At 38.9% G+C, this 23,628-nt stretch overlaps 2 protein-coding genes across 9 annotated transcripts in view; both read right to left on the bottom strand.

Annotated features, from left to right (window-relative positions):
• Window positions 1-9,038, bottom strand: part of LOC310961837 (sorting nexin-14-like) — a 34,103-nt gene extending 25,065 nt beyond the window's left edge. For all 3 annotated transcript variants that reach the window (XR_014593641.1, XM_083934093.1, XM_083934094.1), the window contains exons 1-11: window positions 8,917-9,038; window positions 8,558-8,715; window positions 6,668-6,788; window positions 6,458-6,531; window positions 3,917-3,995; window positions 3,753-3,796; window positions 3,580-3,667; window positions 3,093-3,177; window positions 2,226-2,382; window positions 2,006-2,081; window positions 48-92 (exon numbers count right to left, since the gene is read on the bottom strand). Coding sequence is in view for 2 of the 3 variants with exons in the window: in XM_083934093.1 (XP_083790219.1) it covers window positions 48-92; window positions 2,006-2,081; window positions 2,226-2,382; window positions 3,093-3,177; window positions 3,580-3,667; window positions 3,753-3,796; window positions 3,917-3,995; window positions 6,458-6,531; window positions 6,668-6,788; window positions 8,558-8,697 (909 nt within the window). In the remaining variant the exon portion in view is untranslated. The remainder of the gene's footprint in view (window positions 1-47; window positions 93-2,005; window positions 2,082-2,225; window positions 2,383-3,092; window positions 3,178-3,579; window positions 3,668-3,752; window positions 3,797-3,916; window positions 3,996-6,457; window positions 6,532-6,667; window positions 6,789-8,557; window positions 8,716-8,916) is intronic.
• Window positions 9,039-11,454: 2,416 nt separating this feature from the next.
• Window positions 11,455-23,038, bottom strand: syncrip (synaptotagmin binding, cytoplasmic RNA interacting protein). Of its 6 annotated transcripts, none has more exons than XM_083933575.1 (11): window positions 22,915-23,038; window positions 21,482-21,641; window positions 19,746-19,864; window positions 18,826-19,047; window positions 18,227-18,403; window positions 17,774-17,909; window positions 17,472-17,677; window positions 17,151-17,300; window positions 16,823-16,944; window positions 16,189-16,730; window positions 11,455-14,635 (listed from the first exon to the last, which is right to left on the bottom strand). In XM_083933575.1, the coding sequence occupies exons 1-11, from the start codon at window positions 22,915-22,917 to the stop codon at window positions 14,607-14,609; spliced, it is 1,866 nt and encodes a 621-aa protein (XP_083789701.1). In that variant the 5' UTR covers window positions 22,918-23,038; the 3' UTR covers window positions 11,455-14,606. The 6 variants fall into 6 exon arrangements, with proteins under 6 accessions (XP_083789701.1, XP_083789702.1, XP_083789703.1 ...); XM_083933576.1 differs by having other exon boundaries at window positions 11,455-14,632; XM_083933577.1 differs by having other exon boundaries at window positions 16,346-16,730.
• Window positions 23,039-23,628: the final 590 nt, after the last annotated feature.

The raw sequence follows: 23,628 nt of genomic DNA, 5'->3' as shown, positions 1-23,628 counted from the left end.
TGATTCAGAGGTCATTTCAATATTCCTGAAATGTTCTTTTCACTTACCGGAGTGTCATCAACAAAAATCAGCACCATGAAGTTCACAGTATCCTGAGAAACAAAGAGAAACAGCCTTCAGTTGTCTTCACGTCCTGATCAGGTTTAATGTGGTAAAACCTCTTAACCCTTTAAAAACCTGCGAGTGGTTGTTGAGGACACAATCCCGTATAAATCAGTCTAATGAAAAAAAAGTGTAATATCTTGTTTACTGAATATTTAGCCGGACAACTTTGTGACCTCCAGAAATGAAAAATCCTTAGTCCATATCTGTATTCTGGAAGCTGAAAGATGTACAGCCTGTTCATGTAAAAGGGATAAACCTTGTACTATTTTGCAATGGTTAACAGGGAAGTCTTTCTACTTGGCTTTAGAAAAGATGAGCTACACCGTGAAAAATAAGCTTGACAAGTTTTGGAAAATCTGGAAGGTTTTCTGTAATTTACTTGAGAAAAAATGATATTGCAGTAAGTGGCTGGGAATGACGAGAAACATTTTATCTCGATTTAGTAGCTCTGATCCGGGGTGGAGCCATGGACATGAAGCAGACAGCAGCGGGTACACGTGAGTCCAGCACTGCGCGGTCATGTGTGTCAGGCAAAGGGTACTGAGAGATGTGGTTTCTGATTTCTGATAGGAGCATCTTATTAAAAGTATTTCTTGTTAGAACATAAATGTTTTTTGTTTGTATCTTTCTGTGACAGTAGCTGACAGTATGCTTAGAACTGTAGTTTCACTTTCACGGCGCTGTGTCAGACTGTGTCGGATTGAACATCGGATGCTGGATAGTACAACTCTACAAGGGAGAGGGGGTTATTCCCGCACACTAAGGAGAAAGATTAAAAGCACCTGACTTATTTTCACATTTTTAGCAACAGTATTTATTAGGGGATTATATGTATACCCAAATAGGCAATTTATCATGATTTATTGGGAGAAACCACGCATCTCTATGTCAAAAAAGACATCCAGCACCCCCAGAGCCCCCCACCCTAATGATTCTTCCACATGCAATGACATTTAGTTTTGTGGTTAAAAGTGTCCCTTTTTTTCTTTTTTCCTACTTCCAATTACTTATTTATTCATTTTATTTTCATCATTATTTTTGCTATTATTATTATTGTTGTTGTTTTCTTGTATGTGCCTTCTTGTTCTATGTTGTTCACCGTTTGTAAATTAACAAAATGTGCAATAACCATGTTTTAAATAAAGTGTAATATCTAGAGGGTTCATCCTTTTTGCAGCAGAAAGTGAAGGCTTCCGTCTCATGATGACACCATCACGTTACATGACGTACGTGCAACTACACATTACATTCATTAAAATGATCATAGCTTAAAAAATAATAAATGTTTATAGTCCAAATAACTTGTGGAATATTAAGAAACATTTTCTTTTTCTTTACATCTTAAATTATTTTGAAACAATGTTTTGTGTGTTCATTTAGTAAAATTAGTTTTCTGTATTTTAAAAAAAAAAGATTCTGACCACATACAATTTTTTATTAATTATTATTGTGCGATGGGACAAATATATTGGCTATCGCTAAGAACACTGCCGAATGTTTTTTTTTTAGGGAGTGTTTTCAAGCCATTGTTCAATTTTATTTTGCTCTTTTATGGTTTTGTGCACACAGCTGCACGTCAAAGCGTTTAGAGCCGATGTATTTTCACTTCTTGTTCTGTGAATAACTGGTTCACTCTTCTGAACTGCTACTTTCTTGTGCTAACGTTGCACTAGCAAGTTGGGTTTTTAGCTCTTTTTTGGTGTCAAGTTTGTGGTTCTCATGAGTGACTGCAGGAAGTGACTCATGTCACTAGATCGATGAGGATCGGCGGGCTAAATGGGAAAGTGGCTGCATGTGTCCACGACCACTCCTGCACGACAGGTAGAGAGTCAGCAGACACGTGGAAAAGGGACTCAGTCACTTGTTGGTTAAAGGTTAATAATGTTAATATTGTACTTACAGGATCAGCCATGAAATCCATGGTTGGTAACATGACAGATCCAGCCATCACCTCCCGCAGCAGCAGAGCCAGAGACCTGAGCGAAGACAACATGTCACACCCTTGAATCCATAAATCCTCACTTACAGCCACTCAGGTGGCCTTCAGATCCACAGTTGTCTTCCTTCCCTGACCAGAGTGAGTGCGTCCGTCAAGTGTGATGTGCTCTGTATCATCCTACCTGCAGTCTGTAGCTTTGGGCGGCATGACGAAGGGAAACAGCATCTCGGTCAGCTTCCTCAGGTAGAGCAGCTCGTCTTTTCGGCTGCGCAGAGCAATGTGAAGGTCGCCGCCGTATTCATCCAGAGCTGCCTGCTGCAAACCCTCCACATCCTTCACTGTAGACAAACAAACAGTCACATCAGAACAAAGCTGACATCACTATAGGCTTTAAGAACAGATGGGCACTTCCAAATAAAAGACACCTGCTACAATATATACCAGCATATTCCACACACCCAGGCCTAGTTCTATTGCTGGGCTGGTGCTGGTTCACCATTGGTTCAACTTGCGAACCTTCTCAGAACCTGTTAGCCTTTGCTGGAGACTAAAGTGATAACCTTAGCTAACCTTACCTAGCACAGTCTACCTGCTATTGATCACATTGCACTTAAAATTAATTATCCGACGATTTTTGTCTTTACAGGCAACGTCAGAATCAAATGACTGCAGCTGGAGCTGTGTTCAATGAAAACTGCCATTACACCAGACATCTACGTTTATGTGTGCTTGCCGAGTTGTTAATAGTTCTTTGATTATCTGAAAGGAACTGTGTATAATTATTGTGCATAACTGCCCTCAAAATGTCTTAGTCGAAAAGGGGTACATGACCGTACAAGAAATCTGGATTTTTGTTGCTTCACCAGCTTTAAGGTTACAGTTCTAGTTTTGGGAGGTGAAACTTTCCCCATATTTACCTTCAAGGATCAGCTACTGACAGTGAAGCTTAAAAGTTACATGTAAAAGATAAATTCAAATAAGTTAATGAATGAATGAGTGAAAGTATAAATAACAGTACAATAATGCGTTCAAATTCAGGGGTGCGTACCTTTTGCTCGAGCTTTTACAATAATTTCAATATGCTTCATTGCAGCTTTCATCACTTTGTCTGCAAACACAGCAGGAACATCAACCTGTAAGAAGAAAGACGATAAACAAGAAATACACAGTAATTAAGCGAACATCTTTAGCATATCTCGTTCTGAGATCGGGTGTGATAAAAACATGGAAAAAAAAATCACTGCAAGAACTTTTACAAAAGAACAACCTGCTAAACTAAACTAAACTTTTAGGGGAATGTGCAGAGCTGCAAAGATAAGTCGAATTGGATGCTCTTGTTTGTTTAAATGACTGTAAATGAAAATATCTTTGTCTTTTGATCAAACAAAATGCATAAAATGAACTGTTGGATAACAAAATGTGACATTTTATACACAAAATTATTAATAAGTTCAATAACCTGCTGATATTTAATGAGCATCATTATCAGCTACAGCCTTAAAAAAGCATCTGTTCTATGTTGAATATACGCAAACCTTCTGAGCCCTGCGGACGAGCACTGATGCGAAGAAGCGAAAGGTCATCCTCAGTTCATCCACACATGCCTCGTCATCGGTGATGTCCCTGAAAACCAGAGGAGAGTTTACAACTATGACTTCTATACAAGGGCAGACACTCACACACTCTTTATTATCTTATTTACTCTTACCTGTACCAGGGATAAACAAAGTTCTCCAGAACTAACTCAAACACCTGCAGGTCGAAGACACACACACAGATCACCAAAACAAAGGTGTTATTTTGAAAAAAATGACAGAAGACAGACAGATATTTATGCAGTCAGTATAATATCCACATTTCCCCCCGAGGTACCTCTGCTATTGAAGCATCCACTTTTGAATGAACCTTCAGGTCCAACCACGGCTGATAGTTTTCAAGAAGCAGCGTCGGCCTGCAAACAATCAAACATTTGTGTGTGTTATAAGTGTGTGTGTGTGTGTGTGTGTGTGTGTATGTGTGTGTCTTTAAGGCATCTCAGCTCAACACACCTATAAAAAACAAAGAAATCATGACTTCAAAAGTCAGTCCAGCTCTGATCCAAATGATGAAACTGTACAGATGACAACACTGACCAGAGTCCCGTCATCAATAACCCTGCCTGCTAGATAAAGTTATCTTTGCCTCAGAGCTGATCAATTCCTTTTACGCATGTTTTTGTCAGACATCAAACTCATCCGTCGCTGCTGAACTTGCACCAAGAAGACGTCATGGTGGAGAGGAAGAAACTGTGCAGCTTCATTTTACGATGAAAGATGAGGAGTGCAGCTTGAAACATCTGTAAAATTCTTATTTCAAGTAAACGGACTGGTAAATAAATGGACTTGTAGCTGGGTCTGTCCCACGTTCCTGCCTGTTGCAGGTTTTCGTTGCCACCGGACTCTACGGGGGAATTGTTGGGTCTCTGTAAATCATAAATAAGGCATAGAGTGAATTGAATTGAACTTCTATAGCACCTTTCTAGTCTTCTGACGACTCAAGGCGCTTTCACAGTGTTTGTCACATTCACCCGTTCACACAGACATTCATACTGATGGCAGTGGACATCTACAGACCATCTAATCTAACCATTAACACCACATTTACACACCCATGCGCAGCACGAGGAGCAATTATGGGGTTCAGTGTCTTGCCCAAGGACACTTCAACATGCGGATCCGGGGATCGAACCGCCGATCTCTCAAATGGAGGACAACCCGCAGTGTTTGACTCAGTTCACACGAGTGCCACTGCTTTCCAACCGAGCAGCACGGCCGTTACTGACAGTAAAATGCTAGGATAACAGCAAAAGCAGGCTTAGCAGATTTCTTTCTTTGACTAAGAAAGCCCAAATGAAAACTGGAAAATGCTTCATCTACACTGTGTCTGACCAAAGAATTTAAATTCATGGATTTGCCTGTATTCCAAGAAAAGGAGTGATAGCTAGAAGAAAATGGAGATACAGGAGGAAGAATCAGGACAGGATCATTTAAAAAAAATCAACGCAGTGCATTGTACAGCTGATATCTGCACAATGAAAACAAAATAAAAAAGACAAAAAACAGTTGCATTGATGCTGGAATCAGGAACCAATAAGGGAAGCAAAAATCAAGCATGGCATATCTTATTCCCCTCTCGAGTTATCCGAATGGTGCAGCAGTGCTTAGAAATATCCACTAGGTGGGGTAACAGAAGCACAATATCATCCAGGGAGGAGACATCGACTGCACCAGCAGTAAAACCCACCTGATGCTTCAGAAGGAAAAACATGTATGCCTCTTAAAGTACCAAAAGTACTATTAGAGAGTGAAAGCAGTATATTATATATAAGATATAATCTGTCAGCTCATTCTAACCACTTCATATACTGCTGGGTGATTTCATCTGGAACATTTCATTGTATTTTATAGGATGTATAGTATAGTTGGTTTTCAGATTGAGGGCAACGACCACCGACGCCACGTCCACACCATGAACAACGCCTGTGGATTGTGCGGTTTACGGCTGTTTAAACCAATCTGCTCGGGAAAAAACAAGAACTACTTTGTGTTCGACAACTTTTGGGACTCCAAAGATGAGAATTTTTCAAAAACTAACTGAGAAACGGCTGCAGACCTGTATTAAAAACCTCTGTCTGAAGTCAAGTGCAGTCTTACGATGCTCGTGTATGCAGTGACAGCTTTGTGAATGGTGAGGCTATAATATATATATATATATATATTTAAAAAAAAAAAAAGATATATATATATATATATATATATATATATATATATATATCACCATATTTGAGAGGCTGAAAACAGCATTTTCTGCCACTTCTGCATAAAGAATTATTTTAACAATTATTCGTTCTGCAATTACTTTGCACAAGAACAAGGTCATTGGTGATGTCGATCGCCTCCCCACCGAGCCGATACGGATCATATCCAGCATTTTTTAACATCTATTCACGATGGCTACACTTTGCAGGTTCCTCGTTCACTCTCTGTCGCTCAGCATGGAGAGTTTTCTCTTCCTGCCCTCCGTCCAAAGAGCCACGTGGTTGCAAACAAGCTCTAAGGTTATATGTCATGTATGTAAAACCTATTTAAACGGGTCGACCACGAGCAGTAACGAGCTGTACGACCTTTGTTGCATCTCTCCGCTAGTTCATAATTAATCGTCAAATAGATTTATGCATTTGAAATGTGAAGTAGAAATATAAAGCAGCGTAAAAGGGAAATATTAAGTTAGTGTACAATCACCTGAAAATAAGCACAGTACAAGAGTAAATGTGCTTGTTTCCACTTCACCACTGTAAAGAGGCAACAGAGCACATTTATATGGTTTTTTTAGTCCCATTAAGTGTTCATCTGCTCAGAGATGGTGTAAACGTACCGGTGACGGGTGCACTTGACCTTCCCGCACACGGCGCAGCTGTGGCCCAGAGGAAACAGCTCCTGCTCCTGCCGCTGATGGAGAAAACAAGATTTAAAGCGATGCTTTTGGATGATTCTTTCTAGTTTTACAGATCTGTCCATTAAATCAATTCATTGTCCTCAACGAGGACAGCCCTATAAATCAGGAAGAGCCTGATGCCTGACTCACTTTGTTTCTCGGCTTCACGGTGAACAGGATGTTTGGGAGAAGGGACTCCGGTCCGAGGGAGCAGTAGAAAGTGGCGACCCCAGCCAGGAACGACCAGAAGACCATCAGGACGTGGATATATCTGCAGGCACGTTGTTTTACAGCATTGACAAGACATGAAAACAAACTAAACACTGATGAAAACATACATCTCGATATCAGGAGACGCAAGAACTTCATTGAAATTAACAATGAGCAAGAATTGACCATTTTATAAAAATATCAATGAGTTAACTGACCCCAGATAGTGTTTTAATATTTTTTTGTTGGAGGAGTTTTACCGAAATATTGAACAATTAGTCAACTTTGGGTTCATGTATGTGAACACATTTTTGTCATACAGGGCAATGTGCAATAACAATAGCAGATTCATACTTTAGCACTTAAGCAAAAGACTTGTATGGTCCCTCCACCTTTACTGGTCTGTCATTAGCAGCATTGTTCGTCTGTTTGTTTATTATGACTTTTCTTGGTTGTTTATTTTTCTTATTGATTGTGCGGTGATGTGTTTACCTTGTTCACTTAACATCAACCTGCCAAAAGGGACTAAAGATGGAGATTAGCTGCAGGCTACAATCGCGCATATTAACCTGTAAATGTTTATTAATATGCACTGTCCCTATTTGAAATAAATTGACCTGAATCATATCAAAGTAGAAGACTCCCCTTTTACACAACTACACAATAAAACATGGATTTTATATTTCTGCCTTCTATATAGTGAGAATAGAATAGCCTTCTAGTAAAATTGAGCTAAAGTAAGTGTTGCCATATGGTAACACCGTGCAATAGAGGGTTGATTACTGGATGTCTGACCCAGATATAACTACCGTATGGTCGCCCTGAGGTGCAAATAAAAACAGTAAATAGAAAAACACAACAGCAAATCATAAAAAAACAACAACATTAACTTCTACTGAAAAAGGCAGGGCCCATCTATCAGAGGACCATCCTGATTGGACAGATGGACTCTGTCTTTTAACAGGAAGGACGGGTGAAAAACACATGGAAAAGAATCTGGTTTGAAAACATGAGTACTTCCAAAGATACGTTCGCTATTATGATGAATTATTTTGATAAATATGACAGGATTTTACCCCACTATGAGGGCAAAATATCCCTTACCTATTTTGTTAGACGCGGAATGAAGCGATGCAGTAATGTAGTTATGTTTTGTGATTTGTTGTTGTGTTTTATGATTTTTCTGTTGTGTTTTATGATTTTTCTGTTGTGTTTTATGATTTATTGTTGTGTTTTAAGATTTGTTGTGTTTTTAAGATTTGTTGTATTTTAAAGATTTGTTGTATTTTAAAGAGTTGGTGTTGTGTTTATAAGATTTGTTGTGTTTTTAAGATTTTTTGTTGTGTTTGAAGGATTTGTTGTGTTTTTACGATTTTTTGTTGTGTTTTTATGATTTGTTGTGTTTTTACGATTTTTTGTTGTGTTTATAAGATTTGTTGTGTTTTTATGATTTGTTGTTGTGTTTTTATGATTTGTTGTGTTTTTATGATTTGTTGTTGTGTTTTTATGATTTGTTGTGTTTTATGATTTGTTGTGTTGTTATGATTTGTTGTTGTGTATTTGATATTTATTGCTTTTTTATGATTTGTTGTTGTGTTTTATGATTTGTTGTTGTGATTTATTATTCGTTGTTGTGCTTAGGGGATTGTGTGTTGTGCTTTATGAGTTGTTATTTTATGATGTATTATTGAGTTTTACGATTTGCTGTTGTGTTTTTTTGACCTGATAAGACTACAGCAGCAGATCACATGACAGTGCTCACAGATAACCTCACACTCTCCAGCCCAGAAAAAAACACACACTCTTCTTCTTCTTTAAAGGACTTTTTACCTGTTAAACAGCACAGTCAGTGACATCATAGACAGCAGCAGGAAGCAAAAGACCGGATACTGACGTCCTGCTTCTCTCATGACGTCAATTTGTAGTCCCCGTTTTAAATTCTCCAAATACGTTACAATCCTCCCTGCCATCCTTAATTTATTAAGGAACTGTTGACAGAGACAGAACATAGAACAAGTTAACACTATGATAACTTAATATTTATGTCTGTTTTAACCAGTTATATCAGGTATAAGTGAGGTTAACCTTTAAAATGGAGCTAACGTTAAGTTTAAACTGACTGTCGACGCGAGCTAAAGCTAACAGCTAACAGTTCAACAGTTGCCGTTGGTGTTTTAGGTCAGACTTACTATCACAGCTGCTCTTCATATAAAACAACACTTTATATCCACAAACATAGTCTTCGGCTGCTCCCGAAGCCAAGTTTTACAAAGTTTTTACTTCATGTTTTCCATTTGAGCGACTTCCTGACAGGAGAGTGTTTTATAATCCAGCACGGGGTTGCCAGGTCCGAACACAAAGACGTAAATTAACAACGAGTTGTTGAAGGCGGTTTATTGAGTTTGTAAAGTCTATGGAAAGCTATAGAACCACATTTCTGCCAATATTACAAAAAAAGAGTTTCTAACTGAAAAAGATATTGACTCCGTATCTCAAAAATAATGATTTAATATATCAATAATGACGTAGTATCTCAGGAATGATTTAGTATCTCAAAATATCTGAAGAATATGGACTTTCTATTTCAGAAATGAGGATTTAGTGTCTCAAAATATCTGAAGAATATGGACTTTCTACTTTAGAAATAATGATTTAGTGTCTCAAAATATCTGAAGAATATGGATTTAGTATCTCAAAATATCTGAAGAATATGGACTTACTATTTCAGAAATAATGATTTAGTATCTTAGTACTGACTTAGTATCTCAGAAATAATGATTTAGGATCTTAGTACTGACTTAGTATCTCAGAAATGATGATTTAGGATCTCAGTATTGACTTAGTATCTCAGAAATGATGATTTAGGATCTCAGTATTGACTTAGTATCTCAGAAATGATGATTTAGGATCTCAGTATTGACTTAGTATCTCAGAAATGATGATTTAGGATCTCAGCATTGACTTAGTATCTCAGAAATGATGATTTAGGATCTCAGCATTGACTTAGTATCTCAGAAATAAGGATTTAGGATCTCAATAGTGACTTAGTATCTCAGAAATAAGGATTTAGGATCTCAGTATTGACTTAGTATCTCAGAAATAAGGATTTAGGATCTAAAAATATCTATAAAAGAAACCAAAGGAAAAAACTTAGGAGTATATTTTGAGTAAGTTTCTCATGATTGAGTGATTCTCCTTTTTTTAAAATAATCAAATAAATAAAACAGTTTCTCTTAATGTCAATGAGCAGGTGCGCTCATACGTGAGTGTCGCCTTGAAAGTGGCTGAAACACGGGCAGTGCCCGGCAGTTTCTTTTCTTTGAAAAATGACACATAAGGATTATCATTATAGCTACAAACTAATCAATCAATTGTTGCGGCTCTGATAAATTGGTTCACTTTCATTAGCCCTCAATATTTGTGTTAAAGTGCTGTAATTACAGCCAAACAAAGGCGTGATATAGTCCCTTTTTATCAGGTTTTTATTCATTTATACAGGTTACACAAAAAAAAGGTCATGCAGACAAAATGTGGACTAGTTTATTCATTTTTAAATTTCATTTTAGTTCAACAGGTGGATTATTTTCTGAATTTAACTTTTAATACAATAACCAGAATCAGACACATTGTTTTTTTTTAATACACTCTGTTAACTATTATTAAGGATTAAAAATATAATAGGTAAAAGTAATAAAATCCTGCTATGGGGAAGCTGGAGGCAGATAATATTTGGTATTTCTTGGCATAATTAAATCATAAATTCACTATTTCACTTATAGTGAGAATAGATCATTATTGTCATATTTAGAACAATGAAAACAAGTAAAAGTCAAATAAAAAAGTGCGATGGCAAATGAACTTTTTAAAGTAGATGTCATCATCTCGCTTTAAGTATTATGTTTGTTCCGTTTTGTTATTCAAAAATCAGGAATTTTTAGATTAAACACAGACAAACGCACCAAAAGTGTATTTTACTGAATGACATGGCAACCCTGAATCCAAATGACGTCACTTCCGTTAAGGGCGATTCCCAGCGCGTCAGACCGACTGGAATTACAAACAATTAACAAGTGACATATTTAAATATATATAACTTCCTTTGACACATTGTATTCATATGTGATGTAGATTAAAGGGCAGCTTTTAATAAAAGTACATTAGATTTACCTGTTAACTGACTTGATATGTGGTTTTGTTTGACAGCGTTAATGGAAATCCAATTCATGAATTTAAAACAATCTTATTCAAAGCTTTAGACCAGCATTAGTTAATATTATTAGAGCACTAGTAAACATTTCAGGACCTCTAAAGTATGTACCTAGTTTGTGGAACTGCAACAATTTATCGTATAATCGAGTATTGAATTAATCTGCCACTATTTTTAACATTGATTCATCTGTTTCAGTTTACGGAAAATAAATTAAGAATTCCCTGACTCCAGCTGCTTAAATGTGAATATTTTCTGTTTTTTTTCCACCTCTGACTATAAACTGAATATATTTGGTTTGTGGATAAAACAAGACATTTTAGGACGTCTTCTTGTTCTTTGGGAAACTCTGATCTACAGTTTTAAACATTTTCTGACACATTATAGACCAGATAACTTATCGATTAATACACAATGAAAATTACGGGTGGTTGCAGCCCTACTTGTTTGTGCTGTACGTTATTAAAAATGTAAACACGATCCAAATGTTACATATTTACAAGAAGACACAGACACAAAAGCAGCTCAAAGTCAATAACTTTATTAGAAAAATAGGTTTAACTCACCTCACTGTACAGTATAAAACAATTCATTTGCAAGAATGCAAACACACTTGTTAGCAAAAAGAAAAAACAAAATCGTTCTTGACCCTTAAAATTGGTGATCCAACAGAGTCGATACTAAAAAGTAACCTGGCTCTTTTTCACAAACCTGGTAAAAAGAGAAAGAACAAAGCTGCACAATCCTTTCTGAACTGGAAGAATGCTAAACATGAGTCAGATTCAAAGACACTGCGTTTCAGGGCAAATGTCACAAAAAGGCAAAAAAAGAAAGAAAAAAAAGAAAACAGGACTACGTCACTAATGATGTTTAAAAAGAGCTTAAAGGAGAAATCCAGCCTCATATATGATGATGTTTCACTGTTAAAAACTATGCTAAGTCTGTGACCTATGATGCATTCACAGTCAACAGCTTCATTCTGTGATTTCCTACAATTCCCAGAATGCTTTTCACCACCCCCAGAACAGACGCAGGGCCATATAAAGACAGTTCATGATATAAATATGACTTTATAGCCACGGCCACATCCTGAACATGTTGATTACTGAGCATGGGAGTAAACTGAGTGACTGTAAATATCTCATCGTTTAAAAAAGGACCAGTCTGGCGATATTATACTATTGTGATACTATAGTTTTCTTGTCAACAAATCTCATAAAAAGCTGAAAACCAACAGTTAAAGTATCTCTGTAACAAATGCACATTTCCTCCTGTTTGTTCAGTAAAAACTACAGCTGTTTTTTAGGAAATTACATTAAATTAATGAATCTGTGCGTTTTAAATTGAGTTTGAAAGATTTATATATTTAGTAGAAACCAGTGGGCTTGAGTTGACAGGCACAGAGCAGAATGATGCCTTTAATGACTGGACTGGGCTTTATTGTTCAAGAAGTTTTAATTCATTTATATTTGCTAAATAGCGTAGAAATGTACACAAGGTAGTTGGAAGTCTCGTGGGCAGGGAAGTGTATTTTAAAAGGCAGTTTTTGACCATTTTTCTTGCCCATCTGATTGTGTTTTATGGGGAAAATACCTATTTGGATGATTTCTAATATGGCACACAAACATGTGTGCAGCAATCTGCAGGTCAATTATTAAAACAACTTGTTCAAAGGTAGGTTTGCCAATAACTCATGACTTTTCAATACCACTTGTTTTAAAATACACTATCGACACTCAATATTATTGAGGCAAAAAAAAGAAGAAGCTGATTTTCAAAGCAGGGATGCACAGAAAATCAGCTGGGTTGGTTTGTGTTCAGTGATTTTTAAATGTACCAGCACCGTGTGCAGGCTGTGAATTTCAAAAACCAAAGAAAGAAACTGACTATTTTCCTGCCGTGGTTCCCAGTCTCATTTAATCAAACTAGACTGTGTCCGAGTTTAAAATTCAGACATCCATAGCCAAAAATGCAAGGTGCCTCAGCAAAGCTCAAACATATCAGGATGGATTTACTCCTTTAAATTCTTAACATTTTGATTTCCAGTATAATGTGTACACTGATAAGTGAGAAAACATGAATTAACACCAGTTTATCTATTGAACATTTGTCACAACCACATATATGGGCATGATAATCAGTCTACAGCGACATACAACTTGAAATGTATAATCATGCTTCTGCCATGAAAGCTTTTTTTTCCCATGCCATTTTTACTTTGAAATTCCTTAACTTTTCAGGACCTGGAAAAATAAGATTGATTTTTTTTGTGTTTTTATCCAGACCTGCTCAGAGAGCCTTAATTATAATAAACTTAACAGCGTCACTGCATGACCACCCACAGCGCAGATGTTTGTGCATCACTTTGCAAACATCTTTAAGTCGCCGGGTGCAAAAACAGAAACAGTATTCCCGTCGTGGAAGACAAAGGATGACTCTGGTTTCCAGGCATTTATGATTTTTACAAAGAAAAATAAAACAACTTCTGTCTGTAAACTACATCAACACTCAGGCTCCAACCACACTGCTATGTTTTCATTGGGAAACGACTTCGTCCACACAAGCGTTTCGGCTCCACGTCTGAAATAATCTGTCCGTATTAACGCGCCTGAAAACAAAGATCACACGACCATTTGCGTACAATGTTCACGTGTGTGGCGGTGTAAACAGGAAGCAGATTGTCTAACGTGCTCTGCGGTAGAAAGTCTTGATGTAAGGCGGTAACGGTGGTGTAAAACAGATTGGGAGCCGTTAAAAAGCAAATGCGGAGACATACTGTATTAGAGCGGAAAAGGAGCACCAGGTCAGGTCTGATACGACTGACTGACGTTGGTGTCTGCGTCATCCTTTACTTCCTACGTTTACAAAACGTCCGCACTAAAACAGTCTGGAGTTTAACACTGAATCGGGCTCGGCAGCATTTACACTCATTAAGGTAGCGAAAGATAGAGGAAAACATAGTGGTGTGGATGTAGCCTTAGTTCATTTATCAAGACAGCAGGGCTCATTTCAGGAGGACCAGCGAACATGCCTACAGTAGCTGCAGCCAAAGTCTCAGGTGAGAGCTTAAAATCATCAAGTGCTCGATTGTTGTTGCCTGTGCATATCTCTGAGGTCGAACCCTGCCTCAGTTTCCTCAAGTATAAAATGGGACAGAGCAGGCGAGTCCTCGAAACTGAGGTAGTTAACGGACCCATGGGTGGTTTTAAGTTCTTAGCGAACCATTTCCTGGAATGCCCGACCTTCACTATCTCTGATAATCACAGATCATCATGTCTAGTCCATCATAAAAGATGTAGTTTAAGAGCTCAAAGAAACAAAACAGAGTAGCATCAAATTCCACCAAACCACTCCAAACTTTAACAGCAACAACAACAAAAAAAAGAAAGAAAGTGCACAGACTTTTCCAAAAGGATGTCCATCATGAACTCCTACTAATAAGCAAGTCTCATATTTGGGGCTGGGGCTTATGAACTTAAAAACAGCAAAGCTTTTGCTCTTCTGATTATCTTCGAACATGGCAGTTTCAGGAGTTTCATCTGCTCCTTTAAAGAAAAAAAAAAAAAGGCTGGAATACCATTGGACCACTGAGTCAAGTTGCCCTTACCATTGCATCCACTGGCAGCCTGCAGTGTGTAACGCCATGCACCGGTCAGTCTTCATAGCGACTCATCAGGACCGGCCTCGACCCCTTTTTCCTGCTAGTCAGGTAACAAAAGGAAGCAATTAGAGAATGGAAAACAGGATCATGTTACATCTACACACATATCTACTGTTCTGAGTCACTCACACATAACTGTAGAGGGAGAAGTGTAAGACATGGATTTGCATACATTAAAAGACACAGCACTCTCACAGACCTCTGATTGAACATGCACATGGCAATGCCTTAAAAAGGGGACAGCAAGCAAGAGAGTCGGCCCGGTTTGGATTACAAATCAAACGGTTTGAGGTGCAGCAGGTGAAACGTTGACACGCTCAGACAGGCAGAGAAAAGGGGGGGCTGGGGGTTAAGAGCAGCCAATAAAAGCGAACTGAACAAAAAAAAAAGAAAACACTACAAGCGTGTCATGCATGGCAGTTATCTCTGACAATAAGCACAATAACAATCCTCCAGATAAACATGCGAGATTAGTATCCAGGCCTTCAACAGCTAGGTAGATCCTTCTGGGACAAGGAAAAGCTTCACTTTGACGTTAATTAAATCAAATTGTGCTTTTTATTTCCTCCCCCCTCCCACACTGGTAACAGCAGGGACTCGGATGAGAGACTCGTAGGAGGGCGGGGCTCACTATTAATGCTGCATTGACAGTGAATTTAGGACTCCAAATTTGAGAAACATTGATGTTTTTGGACATGAGAGGAACTCATAAGGATGGAGTATGTCACCACACATACAGAGCACTTGAGAGATGCCGACTATAGAAAGTAGGTGATTTGGAATTTGATGGCATGCAAAGGTGACACTGTAGCATGTGGCCAACATTGGCAAACCTTTAGTCCATTTTCTTCCACAAGGGGCCTTAAATTTGAAGGCAATTTGAAGAGAGAGTTTGCCGAAACATGAATTTGCAACACAATTTGAAGTTTTGTACACGTGTGCGTGTATGTTTATTAAAGCAGACAAACAGCAAAGAATACAAGCCAAAATGTAAAGCCAAAAAATAGGACTACGACAGTCCTTTTTTTTTCTTTTCTTCTTCTTTTCAATAACAAGACACGCATTACTTTGTGACAATACAAATTGTATTTTCATTTGTTTTAAATACAGGTTTAGAGACATATGCTTTGTTGCTGTTAGCTAATTAAAACATGGAAACCAGAATCTCTAAAAACATACATAAAGCTATAGCCAAATAGACAGCTCGAGCACATTTGCATCTAAATTTTTTTTAAAACGTTGTTATGGAAAATCTTTTTTAAACGACCATCTTAAAAAACAAAACAAAAAAGGAAAAAAAAAGAAAACCAGTTGCCAGTAACAGGTGGGAGTGTGACTACGGTTTGAGTCCAAGCGGATTATTAAAATATGTACAAAAAGATATCTTGCCAGATGTCACCAATTTTGAGGAAAAAATGCAGGCAACCGTTATGGGATTGAGGGCCAATCAGATCAAGTCTCTAAATAAAAAGACAAAAACAAAAACAATAAACACGTATTTTGTTATCAAAGCCCTACTGGTTTACTTCCACTGTTGCCCAAAAGAATCCTGATAAAATTCCTGGTTGTCGGATTTGTAACCGGAATAGTTACCAGAATGATCACCACCTTGGAGCGGTTGCTGAGCAATGGGTTGAGAGCCCCAGTTCTGATTATTGGTCTGGCGACGCTTGGAATCTGGCTGGTTGTACCCATCAGCTTTGCGCTTTCCTCCTACATTTCCACCGCGGCCACCCCGAGCACCACGTACCCCTCCACGCCCTCTTGGCTGCAGGCCTCCTCTTGCTCCCCGCCCACCGCGGCCTGGTCCGGGCCCGCCCCGCTGGGAGAAGTTGGACCTTCCTCTGGGTGCCCCCGCGCCTCCGCGTCCTCTGGCTGGAGAGGATCCTCCCCTGGGGCCCCTGTTGCCCCCCCGACCTCGGCTCGGGGCCTGGTAGTCGTCGTACCCGTAGTAGGGGTCGTCGTAGCCGCCACGGTAGTTGTGATAGTCATAGCCATAGTAGTCATAGTAGTCCTCGTAACCGTAGTAGTCAGGGGGGTAAGCTGCGTAGCCGCCCCGGTTGCCGCCTCTGCCTCGGCCTCTGACAGGAGGTGGCATGTGGGAGGGGGGAGGGTAGTAGTAATAGTCGTCATACCTAAAAAGAACAGAAGCAGCGAAAATGATGAGCACATTATCAGAAGACAGGATCCCGATTGTAATACAATCAGAGGACCAGACGTTTCTTACATCTGTGTTTTGGCCGCTTGCCTCTGTTGCTTGCGCTCCTTCCTTTTCTGATCTGGCGGCTTGGCAAAAACAATCTCAATGGGCTCTCCCTCCAGCTCCTTCCCGTTCATTTCCTCCAACGCCTGAGAAAAGGCAGCAGGTCAGACATGTTTGATTGCATTTCTACAAAAGTCTACAGGGGTTCTGCACCTTTTCCAAAGTCTTTTTCAAACCTTGAAAACACCACATTCATCTGTAGGTTTTCAAGGATTACCAGCACTTGTAAGAACTCTGTGTCTAGAGATAGAGTATGGATTGATACTCATAATCAACTGCAGAAAATCAATACCTTCACTGCACCTTCCCTCTCCTCAAAGTGAATGAAGGCGTAGTCTTTGAGCTTCTTTACTCGCTCCAGTTTTCCAAACTCGCTGAAGGACGTCTCCAGGAGCTCCTCTGTGACTCCGTTGGCGAGATTTCTCACGAATAAAACTTTCACCTACAAAAGATGGTCAAATCTTACACCAACCTCTCCTCAAACAAGTTTCATATATGTGCCAGAATTACGTTTTTAGGATGAGTACTGCCAGGTGACATTTCCTGACTATATAATTAGCATTTCTTCTTTTAATTTTTTTTTAAAAATAAACTCTTGATTGTCGAAGCTCACCTTGGCCATGACCTCTGGATCGGGATCTTCGATGGGATCCGCCCACTCCACCGTCACCACGTTGCCCCACACCTTCACCTTGCCACTCATTAGCCGGCGGCGAGCCTGAGCGGCTGTTTTGTGGTCTTCGTACTCCAGGAAGCAGAAGCCGCGGTTCTTCTTTTTGTCATCAGGTTGATGGTACAGTATGACATCACTGAGGCCCTCTAAGTAGACAGACAGACGAAAGGTTAAATGAATTAACTTTCAAAGGTGCCGCAGCAAAACATCCATCTATAAAAACACCAAATAAGACATTTTACCTGTGACTTTAGAAAACTCTTCAACAATCTGCTCCTTTGTTTTACTCTTGGGAATGGAGCCAACGAATAGCCTGTTGTTGGCGACAGATATACACACCCCAATGTGCTTACCAGGGCGAATCTCATGATTATTGCACTGTAAAAAGAAAAACATGTCAATAATGTATGTGTTGCAAAGAGGAAAACATTTTACTACAAATCAAATACTTAATATAAAGAACAAGAAGGGAGACGTTCATCTACATGCTCTTACTTTAGGGTTTTTCACTCTGGTTGATAGTTGAGTTACCAGCTTCTAGTTTATTGTTACTCAGTGGAGTATACAGGGAATTTCTGCATATACAAGATACTCGGCTGCTGAACAGAAACTAACCTCCTGACTTGATTCTTGTTCCAACTTTTCATTTTCAGACTGTTCTGACTGAATGGCGCTGCATTCCTGACAAAACTCACCAGCTTCACCGCCTCCTGGGCCGCTTCTTTCGTGCAGAATGTGACGAAGGCGTAGCCCCTGTTCAGGCCGCTCAGAGGGTCCATCATTAGCCTAAGGTCCCAGATAGGTCCAGCCTTCTCAAAGAGAGGAACCAGCTCATCTTCAAACAAGTCACGGGGAATCTTACCGACAAATATCTAGGGAGGAAATAAAAAAAAAATAAGAAAGCATTTAAGAGCTACACATATTTACAGACTCAACTACCTCACTTTATGCAAGGCAGTGGGAACTGAAAATATCTATCAAGACAATCACATGGATGTGATCTTAGTGGTTTTTAAATGTGGAAATGCATGTAGTCATTGCAGTCTCAACATTTCTGCTGATATCAAATCTAGTGTGGTTTCTTCTAAATTTCAGCCACTAACATGCAGAAACACTAAACTAAGCCAGGGTTCATTTGTATCAAATAACCCAACATCCTTTCATACAGACTGTATGGACGAGAGGTGATGTAACAAGTTTCACAAACTTATGCATTTCTAAAATCAACAGAAAACATTGTTTCCAAGCCAATCAAAGTAATTTAGATAGAGTGATATGCAAAAAATGTGTGTACCTCTGTTCCAACGTTGGGTTGGGCTCCAGAGTACACAGACTCAGGTGGGGGCCCGCCATACTTTCGCTGACCTGTTGTTACGTCGAGTGTGTAGCTGGTTCTGTCCAGGAGTTCTTTGATTTTAGACTCATCTGGCCCTTTAGTGGAGTCTGAGACTTTAGTCCCTTGTTTCTCTCTCTGTCTGTAAGTCTTCATCACCCCACAGAGAAAGGCACTTTTGTTCTGGAAGAGCGAAGAAGTGCGTTAGAAACTTGGATGTTTAACTACTTCTATGGGACACAAATAAAAATCTTTTTAATGTAGGGCTGCCGCGATAAGTCACCAGAGTCGATGACGTTGATGCTGAAAATAAAGCTTTTTTTTTTTTAAACTTTTTATAAAACGTTTCAAAACATTCCTCTGTGTTTCTGCAGCCGCGTTTAGTCATTGCATTTCACAGGTGACGTGAACAGAACATTGTTGTACTGTTTAATAGACTCAGTAGTGAATCACACGAGTGCTGACAGTTTCAGAAGAAGTTAATAACAGGAGTAACAAGTAAAGCAGCTTTAAGTGGCGTGTTTTCTTTGTAAATAAGTACTGTGGATTTTGAGAAGTAACTGATAATGGATGTAAACATTTAAAGAAACTTTAAATTGTTTGGTGTGGTGGTAGAATGGGTTGGGTTTGATTCACCGAAATGAAATAATAAATCCTCTTTTTATTTTAACTTATTTCTTTTTGATCATGTTGCTGTTACCAGTTTGGACCTACAGTTTTTTCTTTTAATATGTAAACATATGTTTAAAATAGTCAATGGATTAATAGAAAAATAGTTGTTAGTGGCAGCCCTATTTTAAAATTACAGTACACAGTGTATACTGTCCTGAGACAACATTTTAACAAAGACCTGATTGTTTTGTTCCGATTGTGAAACTTACTTGCACGTGTGACAGATCACTCTCTTTGAACTGGACCAGCACTTGCAGGGCTCCCTCCTCATTGAATTCTTTCAAAGCTTCAATAGCCCTTTCGTCTAGGTCACTATGTGCTACTAGGCCTGATAAGCACAAAAAAACATATTGTAACTATGGTGTAAACAAACAAACAAAAAAAGACATCATACTCTGGTAGGTTAGCACTATGTTGCACAGTAGAGCCTTAATGATAACTGATATGTAGCAGAAGAAAATAAAGGAAATCACAGCACAATACCCCGATTGTCAGTTTCATTATTATGCATGATAATGTTTTACACACTGCCAAGCTTCAATACAATGAACCCCCCTCCCCCCCAGGACATGCAGCAGAAATCTAATGACAGTGTTGCTCAAACATTTAACAGAGACTAATTTCTAAAGACACCCAAATCCTATAAAACACTTCAACCAATCAGTACTGTTTCATTATAACGTTCCTCTGGAGAACCCCCCCTGTGGCTCCAGCTCAAAGATTACAATTCACCTGCTGCAGAAAGACAGCTGCTCTATTGTTTCAGCTTATGTCACAGTACCAGCAGGTTTCGATCTACGTTTCTTGAAGCCTTTCACTCATTCAGCCAAGTTTCTATACTTAACAGTATGATTATACTTAAGATCTGCAGCAACTTACTGATTTGCAACAAAGGCCGTACATATGCTACTGATAATAGACAAAACCGTAAACATTTTATCAGTTTGTGCAAGGAAACTGGTCTGATTTGATCTAAAGAGAGGTTTTAAAGTGAGGTAGCGTATCATTAAACAGGAAAGAAGAGGCAAAACAAACCAGCGGTTCTCTTACATAATGCTGCTCAACTGATTAGTTTAATAACCCCTTCATTTACACTTATTATCCTGTTACACTACAGAGGACTTTCTTTTCCCAGATCACCATTGTTTTAAGCAATAAGTCAAGGTCATCTGTCATCATCTAGTGATACTCTTTATTTTCCTGAGTGGCAGCAAATCTCGGGGAAAAGATAAAAATCAACAATGAGTTTGTCTTTCTCTCAAAACTCTCTTACTTCCTGTGTGTGGCAGTCAGCCCAATTAGTTTCTACCAGAGATGTGAGTCCGGACAAAAGTCTGTAGTAACTTAAAAACCACTCAATGATTTCCTGGAACAGCTATACACTTAAATATTTCACAATCAATGCCCAAGACAAGAGTAAAAGCTGCATTTGTCTGGGACTATTTTCAGCAGTGTATTTAAACATATTTGGTGCTCTAGTATGCATTTGTGTCAGCAGTATGGTGTGTTGTGTGTGGGATTTAGACAAACTACAGTGTGTGTCCACGGTAATGAAGGAACAGGTCACCAGTGCAACAGTGTGGCGCATGTGTGTGTTTTGTGATGACAATAAAGCTCAGAGAGGTATACTATACATCAGGCTCCAAAGGGTTTCCCTCCAGAAAAGCTGTTAGGCGCTTTGTCTGTCTTTTTTGAAAGGGGGCGTGGCACGGGCCAGAAACCAAATTATGGCAGTGTCATCGGATGTAATCGAAAAAAGGTGTTGAAAGCTGACTAGAGATGCAAAAGTATATCTGGAAGTTACTATTATTCCATGTCCCTGAAATGTCCTGCTTTTCAACAAAGTGGTGACGCCTTTTACATTAGCGTAAACATGTTCTTTTCAAAAGCAGGTAAAGGCACAAGACAATGACAGAACACACCCCACACTGACACCGCTGCTTACCTGCTACGTAAAGTTCATCTAGTTTCTCAGCAACATTTTGAGGTAAACCAGCCTCCAGTAGAGCCGGGAAGTGTTCTGAGCGGGTCACCTCTGCCGTAGTGTCCATTGGTTCCTCTGTTCCGTTACCATTTACATGATCTGTGGCCATGTCTCCGGACATCTGTGTGAATGAGAGTATTGCAGAGTTATAAACAGTCCCACAACTGTACTTACAAGAAAAAAGAAAGAATGTTGTTTTCTACTGTGTACATAGGCTATTACCATTATATATAGTTTGCATCGGTTATTGATGCTTTTGTCATTTGTACAGCTCTCTTATGCTGCTGTTACACTGCAAACGTCCCCACTGTGGGACTAATAAGATTAGTATCTTATCTTGAGAGCAACAACAAGTGAAGGGGACGTTTTGGCGCCATCGTTGCAAACCCGGATACCGTTCACAGACTGTAATTTAGTTGCTGTGGTTACCGTTCAGAGAGGTTACTGTGGTTACCGTTCATCAGCGAAAATCTTAGATATTTTATTGTCATCGTACAAAAATAAAGAACGAAACTCAGGTGCCCTCAATGACTGGGCTCAACTACAAAAATATCTAATAAATAAATGCTTTCACTCTATTCATTCACTATCATACACTCATAGCCAATGCATGGCGTTCAAATGGATAAAAAGTGCTTATAGTGGGATAAAAGTGCTCCTGGAATATTAGTGTACATAATTTATTGCTCCTTTAGTTGTGATGTATTTCGGGTGTTTGCTTTCAGTTTAGAAAAATAAATAAGCATAAAAATAACATCAGAAGTAAAAATGACATGAATGAATGAATGATTCTGAGACATAAACCAGTGCAATGTTAATATATAGGGATACAAGTAAACACAAAATATAACATGTTACAGACAGCAACATGCAACTAAAGTGTAATGTAAACATGTGTAGCTGTTGAAGCGAGTGGTATCACGCCTACAGTACCAAACACGGATCATGTTTGTATCTATTTCACTTCACTTCAGTAAACTAGTGTGTACAGTTCACGCTACTCCTCATAGTAAATAAAATATAATATTTTTGTTGGGCTGAATCCGGCTGATTTATAAACATGCACCACGCCTGTTTAGTCAGCTCATGTGGGCTCGCGGCTCTGGCTCGTGCGGATCACAGGCCTCGGTCTCCACCGCACGCGCTGAGATGCAAACGGAATGAGGAAAATGATAAATAAATAAATGTCAGTCATGAGTAGTTTTGAATTATCGGTTGTTGGCTCTACATTTGGTGCTTATTAATCACAACAACTGTTTAATCAGCCGTCAATCAAAGCGGGCCCGTTTTTCAAAATGCCGGTTAACGTGAAACCGAGCAGGTCTGTGGCGTGAACTAACAACAACATGCAGCGCGTTAACACAGAATACCGGCTCCGCTCGGTGCGTACATACCATGCGACTCTTAACTCGGGTGCACGATGCTGCTCCGCCGTGTTAAAGGAACTCCAGATAATAAAGATAAATAATATTCAGCCCGGTGCTTCTCAGGTTGTTTCTTTACTCCCGGTGAAACAAAATGGCGACGACGTAACGTCGCGATCTCTGCTTCTCGCCTGCATGTAAGGGGTTTCTAACACTGCTTCTCAAGGGCTGCTCCGTTTTCATACATCCGGTGGAGGAAGTGTCACTTTTCGAAGTAAAGGCACACAGGTATTTGACATCCACCAATGGATCAACCAAAACATCTCATCATCTCCAGCTTCTGTCTCTAGGGACAATCTTACATTCGGTATGATACTACGAAACAAAAAACGACAACCTCCATTATGTCATTCTATGTCTGGTAAAAATGTTCATCCACAAAAATATAATACTGAAAAAAATACCCTAATTTATTTTTTTTCCTGAATGAATTAAAAAATGTACGTAAAATCTTTCAAATTGGTAAATAGAAGAAAAGCACAGCAATTTTATGATATTCTTAAACACTTCTCCACTGTGTCAGTTCACTGAAATTGAACTGCATTTCCCCTAAAATGATTTACCTTCATTTTATTTTATTTATTCATTTAAATTATTTTTTAAATTTTCTTATTTTCACCCTTTTATCGATGCCAAAATTGTATTCAATATTATTATGAAGCACTTCCTCTGTAATCCATTCCG

Source organism: Echiichthys vipera (genome assembly GCF_963691815.1).
Source record: "Echiichthys vipera genome assembly, chromosome: 19".
NCBI classification, from domain to species: domain Eukaryota; kingdom Metazoa; phylum Chordata; class Actinopteri; order Perciformes; family Trachinidae; genus Echiichthys; species Echiichthys vipera.
The sequence above is the reverse complement of the archived record's forward strand: the minus strand, read 5'-3'. Positions and strand labels throughout refer to the sequence as shown.

What these genes read in the sequence shown, in the direction of transcription:
- syncrip (XM_083933573.1), bottom strand. An exon ending in GTGATCTGTCACACGTGCAA is followed by an intron (nt 19,048 to 19,745) that starts GTAAGTTTCACA and finishes TCGCTCTTCCAG; the next exon opens with AACAAAAGTGCCTTTCTCTG. An exon ending in AACCCAACGTTGGAACAGAG is followed by an intron (nt 18,404 to 18,825) that starts GTACACACATTT and finishes TTTCCTCCCTAG; the next exon opens with ATATTTGTCGGTAAGATTCC.